The sequence below is a fragment of the Hipposideros armiger genome, unplaced genomic scaffold, assembly GCF_001890085.2.
Source record: "Hipposideros armiger isolate ML-2016 unplaced genomic scaffold, ASM189008v1 scaffold_570, whole genome shotgun sequence".
NCBI classification, from domain to species: Eukaryota; Metazoa; Chordata; class Mammalia; order Chiroptera; family Hipposideridae; genus Hipposideros; species Hipposideros armiger.
In genome coordinates, this window is record NW_017731920.1 from 821,353 (window position 1) to 835,798 (window position 14,446).

A 14,446-nucleotide genomic window follows, 5' to 3' on the forward strand; every position below is an offset into this window, starting at 1 on the left:
GAATTTCCTGAATTTGAAGATAGCACTGCAGTTTTATAGAACAGAGGCTGGCAAACTTTTCCTGTAACAGGACCAGGTAGCAAATATTTTAGGCATAGAGGGTCACATACAGTCTCTGTTGCATATTCTTTGTTGTTGTTGTTTTTGTTCTTTACAACCCTCTAAAAATGTAAAAACCCCTTTTTAGTTCAAGAGCTGTGTAACCACAGACTAAGGGCTGAATTTGACTCATAAGCCATAGTTTGCCAGCTTCCGATAGAATGTGTCCTTGCTCTTAGGAAATACGCAATGTAGCATGTAAGAGTAAAGGGTCATGATGTCTGCTACTTACCCTGATATGATTCGGCAAAAATAATAACATGTGAGAGACAAATAAAACACATGGCAAAGTGTTCACAATTAGTAAATCTAGGTGAAAGGTGAAGGCAGTTCACTGTTCTATGCTTCCAACTTTTCTTTAAATTTCAATTATTTTCAAAATAAAAGGTTTTTTTTTTTTTAAAGTGATAAAAGTCTGGGGTTTAAACCCAGAAGCCTCAATGTGCAGGCATGAGGCATGGTTCTAGTGGCGCATGCAGGAAAGAATGAGAACGCACACAAAGCCAAAGCTCTCCTGTCATCAAGGTCATGTCAATACATACCCATGGGTCCAAAGGTATCTGGATTCTCCTGTCATCACCAGCAAGCTCCGACGAGGCAACATCACTGGCACTGTGACACCATCTGGGTGCTTGAAATCCATGACAATCTTGAAGTAAAGACAAGCATAAAGATTAATCCAAGATGTCATGCACTCCATGGATAAGAATGATTAATTAATTTCTCACTATCTTGCTAGGCTAATAGAGATTAAAACATTATAATGTTTATAGAATAGCACAGCACAGTGGTTCTCAAACTTTGGTGCACATAAAAATCAACCGAATGACTAAAAGACCCACTTTATCCAGAGAGATTCAGGAGGTCCCGGGTGAGGCTCAGAAATCTGCTTCTCTAACAATCACCCCAGGAAATTATGATGCAGGTGGTCTGAGGATCATATATACTACACAAAACACTATGGTAGTAACTGAATGCAAAGACTTTGGAGCTGAAACATTCATATCCTAGCTCTTCCATTTACTAGCAATGTGGCCTAGGACAAGCCATTTAATAATCCCTCTGTGTTGCAGTTTCCTCAACGCTTACAGAGTTTTATGTGAATTCAATATATAATAATATAAATCACAGTATCTGGTACACAGTCAATACAAAAAATAGTAGCTATTAATAGAATATTAATAATTAATAACCCAAAGGAAAATAATTATTAGATGTAGATTCTCATAGAATCCATTTTGCCTTTAAAGTCATGCAATATTTTGGATACCAGAGGCTAATTTACAAGAGATAATCAAAGAACACATGAATATTTTCAGTCATTCTTCACAAGTTGTGCTCAAATATTATGAATAGGAACCTATAAAGATACAATACCCAAGAAAATGTTTTTGTCCTCAGGAACCCAAACATCAAAAGAATTCAGTCTAAACATAGCAGCAGCTGACAAATGTGAATTTAAAAGTCATGCCACAGAGCTTAAAAACATTTTTTTAAGTGAACAAATCAATTCATTTGAAAAAGATATATGACAACCAAGTATCAGAGGATGAACAGAATTTAGCATAGTACCTTCTTCATTAAAGGTAAACTTAGCATAGTACCTGGCACAAAGTAAGCATTTAATAACTGTTATCTACTTTTATTAATAATAATAATATTATATCAAATTAGATAATGCACATGACTATTACATGTAATGTGAGAGTATAATTTTCTAAATTTTGAAAATTTTTATTTATGAAATTAAATGCACATTTTCTATGAAACTTAAATTTCTTAAAACATTCCATTACAAAAATAATTACCAGTATCATATTTTAAAAATCTGTATCTTAATTAAATAATGCTTGCTAAAAGGTTAAAAAAAAGATTTAAAAAAATATTTCACTAAGAATTCACAATCAGTAATGCTTCATTGCAACTGCTGAATCACTCTGCTGTGTGAATTTTGCTCCACAGGAGCCTTTTCCAATTATTCTGTTTGGTTTTACCTATTTTCTTTATTTTCTGAGATGGCAGAGTTAATAAAAATCAAGTTCCCAGAAAGCTCATGGGGCATGCCTGAGGATAATGTTCACAAAGCAAAGAAACATAAAACCCTAGACATTCTGATCTTATAAAACCTTTACATATCCAAAATACCATCGAATAAAAACCCCTGACACAGCTATCACTCTATTACTCAAGTAAAGATAAGATTCATAACAGAAAAGTATATGAAGGAATAAAGAGATCTCCACATTGGCTAAATAAGAAACTGAAGGATATATTGCCACTAGGAACACTTCTGAGAAAGAAGACAAACTTAATCCTGATCCTTAGTGGTTAGAAATAGGCTGAGATCATTAACCTTTTGAAATCCTGAATATAGGCAAGAGGCAGTATAACGTGAAAAATGATATGTGATTCATAGAGAATGATGAACACTGAGAGGACAGAAGTGATTGTAACTGCAGAAAGTATTTTATAGCTGAGAATTTAGGAGAATAGAAGTCCACCTGTTTCCCATAGCGTACCAAATATAAATCTTCTGTAGTTGCACTACAGTTTTCACTGGACCCAAATAAGATAAGAATTTTTTACTTTAAACAGCAAACAAGTGATTCCACGTACCTCATCATGGCCACGTCGACCATGCTTGAACAAGTGGAAAAAAAGAGGAAGAAAAAGGGAGACTGAATCACAACTGCAAGGATACAAGATTGAAACAATTTACAAAGAAATAGAGCAATGTCAAAAATGTGTTTACGTAGTTTCCCTGGATTTATAAATATAGAATCCCACCATATGATGAGATAATAGTCCACTATAGGAGAGAAGAAGAACTTTGAACATTTTTAATAAAACAAATACTATAGCTTTCTGTCTCCCTACAAAAGATGATACTCCCAGAATCACAAGTATACTTGGCTAAAGCTGAAAAGTAGCTGAAAGAAAAGCTTGCGGTATGTCATATTTTTCCAGGGCAGAAGAATTAATACAAATTTTGTCTAGGACACCTTGGAGACCAATGGCTAATGTCCATGACCTTTAAATCTCCTACCTATGCTGTATAAGCCTAGTTCCCATCCTTTAGGAAAAGTTAAAATAAAAAACCGCAACAAACCCATTTCCCTTCCCTGACTCCTACTAACAAAGCATGTTAAAAACAAACCAAAAAAAAAACTGGAGTGAATCCATTTGCTAAATTTCTTGAAAACTGGAATCTTGTGAAACTCAAAGGAAGGGTATGGAAGCAACATGCCTTGGAATCAACATATAGAACACAAGACCTCCCATTTGAAAATGACTAAACAAGCTCTGCCTTCTTGTCCTGCAGAGAAGCAATTTTCTAAAATATAGGTCTCAATATTCTTGTCATGAGGGAAAAAAACCTCACACATTAAAACATGAAGAGGAGTGGTAGCTTAGGACACAGAGGAGTGGCCCAGCAAGTAGTTTATACAGGAGCTAAAGGCACTGTAGCCAAAAGAAACTTCTTTCTCATTGCTTCCAAGAGAGGATGCGACAAGCAGAGAACCATTTGATATTTCTGGCATGAAAACTTTCCTACTTGATCATGTACCATGTACACATTTAGGGTACATAACTAGAACTTGTCTACAGTATTGCATACATGAAACAAGCAAAATTAGAACAGATTAAAATTTTAAAAGAAAACACCAAAACACAAATGTACTCTATAGCACATGTCAGCAAATTCTACTTTTCAAATACTTCTGCCTTACAAAACTAGGTCCCAGCTGCTGAATGCACAGATTTTGCCATCTCTTCCTCTTCACCCCCAAATACAGATGATTTTGAACTGTTTTATCTGGCTGAGCTCAAGTGAAATGTAAAATAAAAAGAGAAGCATCTTTTAGTTTAATAGTCTAAAAGTCTAAACACACTGCCAAATGACAGAATAGAGAGCAAAATAAACACTGCATAACAGAAAAATTAAGCTTGAGAAAGCAAAGAAGCTAAATTGGAAACACTTTAGCCACCACTGAATATTCAATATGTATTATAAATGCTAAGTTTAAATGCCTATGAGATAATATAGTCATGCTTATGTGTTTGCACTGAGACAACTTACTATCAGCTCTCATTTATCACAGTGTAGCTTCATTTGCTTGCAGGAACTGTGAAGTGAAATTCACCACCATCCAAAAATGTACTCTCAAAAAAGAGTCATCACAAACCACTTCAGTAAAATTAAGTTTTACTTTGTATGTGATAAGGCTACAGAGGTCATCAGACATTTTAGCTTAAAAAAAGTTCTTTTTATTTCATTCTTATTTACTTGATAGATTCTGTCTAGTAGATTATACTCGACACATATTTTTTAATTAATAAGTGAATGCATTCATCATAAACAATTTACTTGAAAAAAATAGGGTGGCATAGCTCACATTTTTGGACAGAAGGCTTCCTTAATTCCATTTATTCATTTTCTGGGCTTTCCTTCTTAAGTAAAATAAATCAAGAGATTCATATGCAGAGATAACCAAAACAAGACAGCCAAAATACCAAGAACAATGGTAGTCATGAGTATATCTATTCTTGAGGCCCTGGATTGAGCCTCGTAAAAAAAAAAAACAATGTACTCACTATATTTTACCTACCACAGAAATAGCATAGAATAGATAGATGGCTGCTACATAATGAGATGTTACCTCACACTTGTTAGAATGGTATCAAAAAGGCAAGAATAACAAGTGTTGGGAGGATGAGGTGAAAAGGGGCTCTAGTGCACTGTTGATAGGAATGTAAATTGGTGCAGCCACTATGGAAAACAGTATGAAGGATACTCAAAATCTTTTAAAACAGAAATACTATATGATTCAGCAATTCTACTTCTGGGCATTTATCTGAAGAAAACAAAAACACTTACCTGAAAAGATATACACATCTGCATGTGCAGTGCAGCATTAGGTACAATACATAAAAGCAACCTAAGTGTCCATTGATGGATGAACAAAGAAAATTTTTCTTTATATGTTATATTATTCAGCCATAAAAAGGAGGAATCCTGCCATTTGCAACAAAATGGATTGACCTTAAGGGCTTATGCTAAGTAAAATAAGTCAGACAGAGAAAGACAAGTACTATATAATCTCACTTATGTGTGGAATCTTTAAAAAAAAAAAATGAACTTACAGATAAAGAGAACAGATTGGTGATTGCCAGAGGTGGGAGATGGGGGCTGAGCAAAATAGGTGAAGGTAGTCAAAAGGTACAAACTTCCAGTTATAAAATAAGTAAGTCCTGGGAATGTAAGGTATAGCATAGTGACTATAGTTAATAATACTGTATTGTATATTTGGAAATTGCTAAAAGAGATCTAAAAAGTTCTCAGCAGAAGGGGAAAAAAAACATAACTGTGTGGTGATGGTTGTAAACCACTTATTGTGGTGATTACTTCACAATACATAATCAAATCATTATGTTGTTGCATACATGAAACTAATATACTTGTAATGTTATATGTCAATTATACCTCAATTTAAAAAAATAACTATAAGATATGCACAAAAAAAAAAAGTAGTTGCTGGTGGTGATGAGCATGGTAATGTTAGTGTTGGTAGTAGGAGTAGAAGCAACAGTAGCTGCTATTATTATTATTAAATGATTATCAACTCCCTATGACAAATGAAAATTTAAGAAATGTATGCAACTTCAATTTATGACAATGCACAAAAATAAAAGCATTTCATGATCCATTAAAGGTTACTAGCAAGTCCCAGTGCAAACACCTAAGGATATAGAAACAATACACACAAGATTTAACTTCTTCAGTTTCTAGCACTGCATTGAAATATTTAATTAAATGATGATTAGCACTGCCATTTGGGACCTATCTTACTTCATTTCTATTTATTCTTTTGTTGAAAGATTAATCTGAAATCCTACTCTCTTTGGAGTCATTACACAGATTTAGCATTTCAGCATTTTCTAACTCAATGGTTCAAAATCTTAAATTTCATAATTGCCTATAAACTTTTTATAAATATAGAAAACCAGCCTCAATCTTAGACACTCTGACTCAAAATAAACTACAGTACCTGCTCTGGAAAAAGACAGTCTAGCAGGGAGGTCAGAAATGATCTACAGGGACCTCAAATATTCAAAAATCAGGTACAAGCTATAAAGCAAACATGTTTATCATGTTCAAAGACTAGATACTAAGCTTGAAAATTTCAGCAGAGAACTGGAAATGATATTTTTAAAACGACACTGTAAATATGAAAAACAAACAAACAGATATCCTAAAATAGAAAAATACCATGACTGAAATTAGGCCATCAATGAATGGGTTTAACAGCAAATCAGACATGGCTGAAGGAAGAATGCAGACAGAAGAAACAATTTGGTGTAAAGCAAGGAAAGACACAATTCAGAAAACATGAGACAGGTAAGTGAAACAAAGAATTAGAGAAAATGTAGATGGAGAGAAAGAATGGGACAGAGGCAAAATCTCCAGAGATAATGGCTGAGAGTTTTCCAAAATTCATGGGAAAAAACCAACCCATAGATTAAAAAAATCCAATAAAGCAGAATAAACAAATCCATCAAAATAAGCAGAATAATCAGGCACATCAAAATAAAACTGTAGAAAACAATAATTTTTTTTCAATCTTAAAAGAAGCCAGAGAAATAAGCAAAGGTCACCTTCAAAGGTAACAAGAGCAATAATATAAGCCAGAAGAAAGTAAATAAAATCTTTAGTGCATTGAAAGAAAATAACTGCCAACCTCAAATTCTATACCCAGTGAAAATATCCTTTAAGAATGAAGGTGAAAATACAGACATGTGCAAACCAAAAATAAAATGGAGTTAGCCAACAGTAGACCAGGAGTAAAGGAAATTTAAATGTTGTACATCATACAAATGGAAAACGACCCCAAGGTGGAAGGGGTGAGATAAAAGAAAGAATAAAGAGCAAAGAAAATGGTAGATAGGTCTAACTGAACACTGACTATATAAATCAAAGAACTATCTTTAAAAATTAAGAGAATTCAAAAACACAGTAATAATACCACAGAAATTAGAAGGGAGTGATGGAGTCAAAGTGTTCTAAAGTTCTTATATTGTCCATCAAGAAAGTAAAGATACCAATTAAGCTTAGACTTTGAATAAATCTCAAATAATTGTGTTGAGTGAAAAAAGCCACACAGCAAAGAGTATATATTAACAATTCCTGTATGAAAAATTCTGGAAAATACTAAGTAATCTAAGGTGTTGAGTAACAGGAGAAGGTAAGAAAATATTTGGGGATGATGAATGTATTCATTGTCTTGAATGTGAAAAACATTCATGAGAGTATATGTAAATATGTGGTTTACTGCATGACAATTACACCTCTAGAATGCTGTTTTTAAAAGAAAAATATTGTGGGATGCAGTTAAAACAGTACTTGAGAGCAAAATTCATAAGCTTCAAAATACATGTCAAGAATATTTCCCAGGTTCTGAATTAATCAACTGGTGGACAACTAACCAGAACAGGAAACCAAGGAAGAGCGAAAGTTTGTTTTGTTTTGTGTGGAATAACAGTAGGTGGTAAATGGCTAAAAACAAAAAATAATGAGTTTTGATTTGAAAAGAGAAAATGTCTTTTGGAGAGTTGGATATCAGGTCCAAAATCTGAGGGGGAAAATAATCAAGGCTGAAAATATTTTCATATCTCCCATTGTCTGAGAAAATGCTGGTCACAAAAATAAAAGCTCTTTTAACAGACATCCATTTAACCAACCAACATGCTCCATTTCTTCTGTAATGCACACTCATGCCCTGAATGTTTGTTGATAATAGACAACTCTCCAATATACTCATGCACTTCCATTCTCATTGTTGAGCTACATGATTAACAAGTCAATTGTGTATGTTTCCAAACCTCTTTGTGCCAGCTACACTTGTTTTGTAATTATTTAATTTAATTAAATATTATGTAAACCAATGAAAATTGAGTAACAAAAGATAGGGTATATTTTTCTATACAAACTAAGTTGAATGTTCTTGAAAGGCTCAGTAAAAGTGAACAAATTAATAAACTGTTGTAACAGATGTGATTCAATAATAATATCTTGGAAAATGTAACTGCTATACACAATGTCAGTGGGGTATTAGATTGGGGGAGGAGGGGTATCATTTTGTGAGGGGTGTAAATGTTTAACTATTATATTGCTTTGTACACCTGAAACTAATACAAAAAAATTAAAAATTAGAAAAAAAAAACTCTGAAGCATGTACGGCAAAAGATTTTTTAAAATCATCAAACACTGAGATAGTTTCACAGATGTCTTTAAGCTTTTGTCACTTGAAAGAAAAATGGAAACTGGAAAGACAAGGCAGATTGTGGACCACAACAAAAAGGCCCTACATCAAAATACTGCTGAGTGAATTTAAAAGTAAGTTAAAATAAAAGTTTGAAATTTGTATGTATCTTTTACTATTATTATTCCCCAATTTAAGTGACTTTTCAATTAACAACCAACCACCGGTTCCAACTGCATCCCCTAAAATGGGCTTCCACTGTAGTTTTCTACATTCAAATTATAAATTTTATTCTAGCTCTACAACATAGCTGGAGTGATACGCTGCTATCTTGCTACAAAGTAAATGCACAAATTCTAACTAAAAAGACAGAAGAATCAGTACTCTGAAGGCTCCAAATAAAGCAAAATGTTCTATTTTATGATGTCACACTGTGAAACAGACTGTTTGAGCAGATTGCTGGCTGAAATAGGTTTATCTCTCTGCCATTATCCTTACTGGAGGGGCCTGAGTAAAGGCAGATAAAGAGTACACTTCAACAACTGTCAGCAGAATCCCATTTGCCTAATTTATACAAAAGGGAATTTTAGCTTCCAAGAGATCTTGAAAGATGAGAAAATTACACAAAAATAGAACTTCAGAATATTAGTTAGTACAGAAAATGCTGAAAAGTGAATACAGAATTCAATGTACAAAAAGGAACGTGATGAAATAAGGTAGAACATGTACTTCTGGCTCACAAACCAGCAGATCTACTTGTCCATAGAAGTTCTGAATGTCAGAGACACATTGGCTAAAAAGAAAAATGAAGATTTGGCCCAATGCCATGGTAACTGCACTATGATGCAACTAAATATCCCATGTCAGAGTTATGCTCTCTTTCCCCATCGACATTAATACACACAGCCTATAGAAGTAACTATGGCTATGCATACAAAGTGCACACACACACACAAATGCAGAAGAAATATACACCCACTAGGAATGTATAATGCTAAGGGCACTACTGAAGATGAAAAATATCACAAATAAACTATAAAGGATGAAAGAAGAGAGAATGGAGCTATACAGCAGAGACAATCGATTAGACAGAACTGCAGAATGTAAATATTCCAAGGACTCTCAGATAAGAATAAAGTCTGGGGCCTAGAATCAAGATAAAAATATGAAGGAGAAATTGTTTGGCTTCTGAGGCTGTAAATATTGCTTATATATTCAAATGCTGAGGGCTGACTCTAAGGTTGGAGATGAGGTCAGTATGCCCAGGGTCCAGATTGTATTTGTTGTTTTAAGCTTTATAAAGAAAATGTCTTTTTTCCCCCGTTTGTGCTGAAGATCAGATCAGAAAATAATGCAACATTTTTCCGTTAAAGCAATAAACTCCTAAAAGAGAAGTACCCTGTGAATCATTCCCGACAAACAGAAGTGATGAGAATTGCTCTAGCATCAGAACATCTCTGGGGCAAACTACACAGAAACAAGGCTGGAAAAAAACCAAAGAAGCTATAAATCCATTCGGCTGGCAGTAAAGAAATTGGGTAGCTCAAGATATTTCACACAAAAAAGACAACTTTATTCAATACCCTATTTCAGGAGATCAAGCTGGACTCAATTTGCTGAAAACATGAGCCTGCAGAGAGAAGAGGTGATATAATAAAAGATGTAGCCCTCTAGTAGGTATTTAATAGACAGACATTTCATTAACCAAATACGGAATTACCCAGCCCACTCGGTTGCAAAGGTCACCATAAGAAATATTTACTGATGAACCAACTTCTTATAAAATGAGTACTTGCCCAAGTATTTCTGTTCGATACCAGCATCTATCTCTACCTATTGTGGTAACCCCTTTGGTCAGTGAATCTTGATGCTGTAAGTATTAGCCAATGCAATGCAAACACAAACTGAAATCACAAACAACTCTTGCAAAAGATAAAAGACTTCCTGAAGTTGATGAAAGGGATGTCATAGAACCACTTAAACCACAAGCAAAGCCATTTAACATCTGAAGATCTGGCAGAGTCAAGACCTTTACAACTAAAGAGAAAATAAAACAATGATACACAATCAGTGCTTCAAACTGAAATAATTTGGATTATCAAAGGATTAAGACAGACTTGGAAAAACTGTATTATTCTCACATGTCCTGATGCATCTAATCCCTTGCTGGGTATTTCCTGAAGCTACTAGTCCTCAGGTAGGGGAGTAGTGAGCATTTGAGATGGAAAGAACCTGGTTCCTTAATGAAATCATTGAGCTAAACCAACAAAACTTTTGGAACTAGCCTTTCTTAAAACATCTTATTATATGGGATATTAACTTGTTTTTGTTGTATAATTATTTTTAACTGGGTTTTCTGCTGTTATTTGCACCTAAAAGCATCCTAACATATACATATCATATAACATGTGTACATGTATCTGTAATACTTTTGTAGACAAAAAAGCATTATAGAGATTGCAATCTAGTTGTAGGGGCAAAACTAATAAATTTGAAAAATTTTGGTTCACTATGTTACTTTGTTACAGTGAAGCTTTCAAAAAAGGAGCCCAAGAAGCAGCATACCTTAATAAGCCTTTACATGTGTGGATTGCTGAGTTTGAAAAACATCTTCACATTCATTAACTCACTTTATTCCCATCACAATCCTTCAGCCAGGCAAGAGGTATTATTATTCTCATTTTACAGATGGAATAAAGGGCCCCAAATATAGTAGACTTTTAAATAGTGTAATAAATTTAAATGTTTAGTAAATAGAAAAATTTACAAAGATTCACTTCCCGTCAAAAGCTATCTTTTACAAGAAAATCTACTGTTCTTGTCATAACTTATAAGATGCATGCTTTCCTGCTATTACAAAGATGGCTTTAACCAAAAACTCCATCATTCAAACTGGCAGCTAAAAATGACATGCCTCTAGAGACACCAAATGGAGACAATGATTACAGCAGATTTTCAGTTCAACTAAAGGGCAAGTTTTCCCTTCTTTACAACTTTTAATTAAAAATCTACATAATGACCTTGTAAGGTGCTAGAACGCTTAGTTCCCATTCTTCATATTTCCCTAGAAGAGGAGGGAATTTACATAGGAGTGCAAGTATAGGAAGAACACACCTAACTTTTCTCTACTCCACTTCTAACTCTTCTGGAGAGAAGGCATGCCTTTGCTGATTGGTTAGCCTGAAGCCAAGCTTGCTTGGCCCAGCCCGCTCTCTTTGTCAGATCCAGCAGGTGTGCAGCACCTAGTACGTGCTCCTTCATGTCCTATGTTATAGGGGCAGCCTCTGGCTCTATGAGTGAGGTCTCCAGCTGCCTGGCTGTGCCAGTGAAAAGAAGTGGTATGTCTCTCTAATTCAGAGGTAAAGTATTAATAAGGCCACTTGGCTACAGATCCAAAGCCATGTTCTTCCGTATTTTCTCAGTAGTTAAATTAACACTGTGATCTCCATTTACCTCTCTTCTCATTTCTCAACTGGTTACACTGTTGGGGGGAAAGACAAAGATGTTCTTTACTGGCCCCCTAAAGCTACAGCCAGGATAAGAGGTAAAATGAAAATTAACCAGACAGAGAAGAGCTCTTTTTCCTTCCCATCCTCATTATTTTTGAGAGGACTTAGTAAGAATCCACACATGTAATACCAAACAAATAGCACTACTGTCTAGTAACAGTATCAACATGGGTCACACAAACTCAGCAAAAGGTTAAAAAGTCAAAGCACTGAAGACCTAGTGATAGGACTACACAAATACAAAAACATACTAGTAAATAGTATTTGCCTCAAGAACAAAATCAGATTTTGAAGCAACCTCTAGTTAGATTATATGACCTCAAATTTTAAGGATTCTTCTAGATTTAAAATTCTATTTTCTACCTAAAATCCTATCTGCAGTTTGCATGGACCATTTTAAACCATGCTTTTCATAGCTTCTTTAGCAGATCAAGTGAAGTGCAGCTATAGAAACAAGTTAATGAATAAACATGAACCTCTTATTCCTCATCTGTAAAAATGAAGACATTACCCTCTATTGCTCAAAGTTTTTGAAGGGACTGAATCAGGTAATATATGTGAAAACATATTTATCAAAATGCCAGACATGTACATTTTAGTGGTCTCCTTTTTGGATAGCCTGCAGCTACTATCTTTTGCCACTAGATGGCAATGCTGCCTCAGTAAGTTATTGCACCAAGAGACGAATGGATTTTAAACTTCTAAAAGTAAAATGTGTAAAAAATTAAATTACGGGGCTTTTCCTGGCATCGAATGACCTCACAGATAAATCTTTCAACACATAAAAGACGAGGCTGTGATAATTTCACATTCTGTAACAAATAAAAGTGTTGATGGTGCTTTTACTTTTCACTTTAAAATCTTAATTCATCTGAATTAAGAAATGTGGGAAATCCTATGAAAAGGACATTGTATAAGGTAAGACATTTGTTGATAGCTAATAAAAATGTCTAAACAGGGGCCGGCCGAGTGGCGCGATGGTTGAGAGCTCGCTTGGGATGCCAGAGGGCCCCGGTTCGGATCCCACATATGAGGGCCAATGACACTGCCCTCCGCAGCTAGGATGCTGAACAACAGCTCAACCTGGAGCTGGGCTGCCGTGAGTCGCCGGCGACGGCGTGGGCTGCAGTCCCTGTGGCAGTGGATTGCCATGGGCTACCGTGTGTGGCCAGCAGCCAGCGTGAGCGGCCAGCAGCCGCAGTGAGCGGCCGTCCAGAAGCCGGCGACTGATCTGCCTCGCCAGAGAAGAGTGCAATGATAACACCAACTTGGGCCAGTGAAGCAACAATCTCCACAGCTGGATTGAAGAGCAAAAAACGACAGCAACTTGTCTGTTCCCCTTCCCCCAATTCCCCTGCACTGTTCCCATCCCCCCAATTCCCCAATAAAAATCTTTAAAAAAAAAAAATGTCTAAACATTTACCTCTGACCCCAAACTGAGAGAAACAATCTCATCCTCAAAAGCAGAATGTGTGTCAATATGAGCAGGAATTCCTAAGATGAAAGACAGGATAAAACATTACTTCATTTTCCCTTTTAGTAGCTTTAAGATGACTCTTAATATAGCCTCACACTATTATGGTGAAAACATTGTTTGATAATCAGAAATGTACTATAATTTTGGTTAAAAGTAAACATTTAGGGTGTCTGTGACTAAGTAAATAAAATTAAACTAAATCTACACTAAAAATATCTTAACTTCAGAGTCCAGAGTGCTAACCATTACACAATGGAACCAAAAAATATCTTAACTTCATGTTAAAGTGCCACTGGGACTTGATTCTAAAATCAAGACTTGAGAGTGAATGCTTAACTAGGACATTTACTCAATCCCAGCCCAAGAGGAAGATGTGGAAGATAAGTAACAAACTCATTTTTCTCCTTAAACACTGGATCCCCAAGTACTTGTAGAACAAAAGCAATAGCCAGTTGTGAAAACTAAGCATATAAATAATTAAGATATGGTTTCCTCCACCAATTTCTCAATCTATGTTAACTGAGCGTCCCTTTAGTGAAAGGAACTTTGCTACATGGTGAGAGTATATAAAGATAAAGCAAGTAAGATATATAGTCGCTGTACTCAAGAAGCTTACAGACCAATGAAAAGGCTGATTGGTAAATAAGCAATCATAATATAGAATACATTGTGATAAATGCAGAAAAAAAACCCACAACTCCTGACATTAATAAAACTCTTAAGATCATTTGATTATTACAAATATCAGATGAAGATGCTAACAAGTACAAAAAATCAATTGCCTAAAGATTTTTCACTAACATGTCATCCTAGATTTGTCTTCCACATTCTCAAGACAGGAGAGAAAAAAGAGCAAGATCATCCAACCAATTAGCCTCCTTCTCTATACAGGCATACCTCTATTCCAGATCACTGCAATAAAGCGAGTATCACAATAAAGTGAATTATAATCTTTTTCCTGGTGGAGGGTATTGCCTTTAATTTGTAAAAAACACAACATCTGTGACATGCAATAAAGTAAAGCGCAATATAACAAGGTATGCCTGCATCTATAAATTATTTGTTTTCTTCCATTATACGTTTCCTACATTTTTAAAGCA

At 35.0% G+C, this 14,446-nt stretch overlaps 1 protein-coding gene across 2 annotated transcripts in view; it reads right to left on the bottom strand.

The window, feature by feature from the left end:
• ALKBH8 (alkB homolog 8, tRNA methyltransferase) overlaps positions 1–14,446 on the bottom strand; it is a 47,241-nt gene that overhangs the window by 17,757 nt on the left and 15,038 nt on the right. For both annotated transcript variants that reach the window (XM_019623949.1, XM_019623948.1), the window contains 2 exons: positions 13,293–13,363; positions 642–748 (listed from right to left, as the gene is read on the bottom strand). In XM_019623949.1, the coding sequence (XP_019479494.1) occupies positions 642–748; positions 13,293–13,363 (178 nt within the window). The remainder of the gene's footprint in view (positions 1–641; positions 749–13,292; positions 13,364–14,446) is intronic.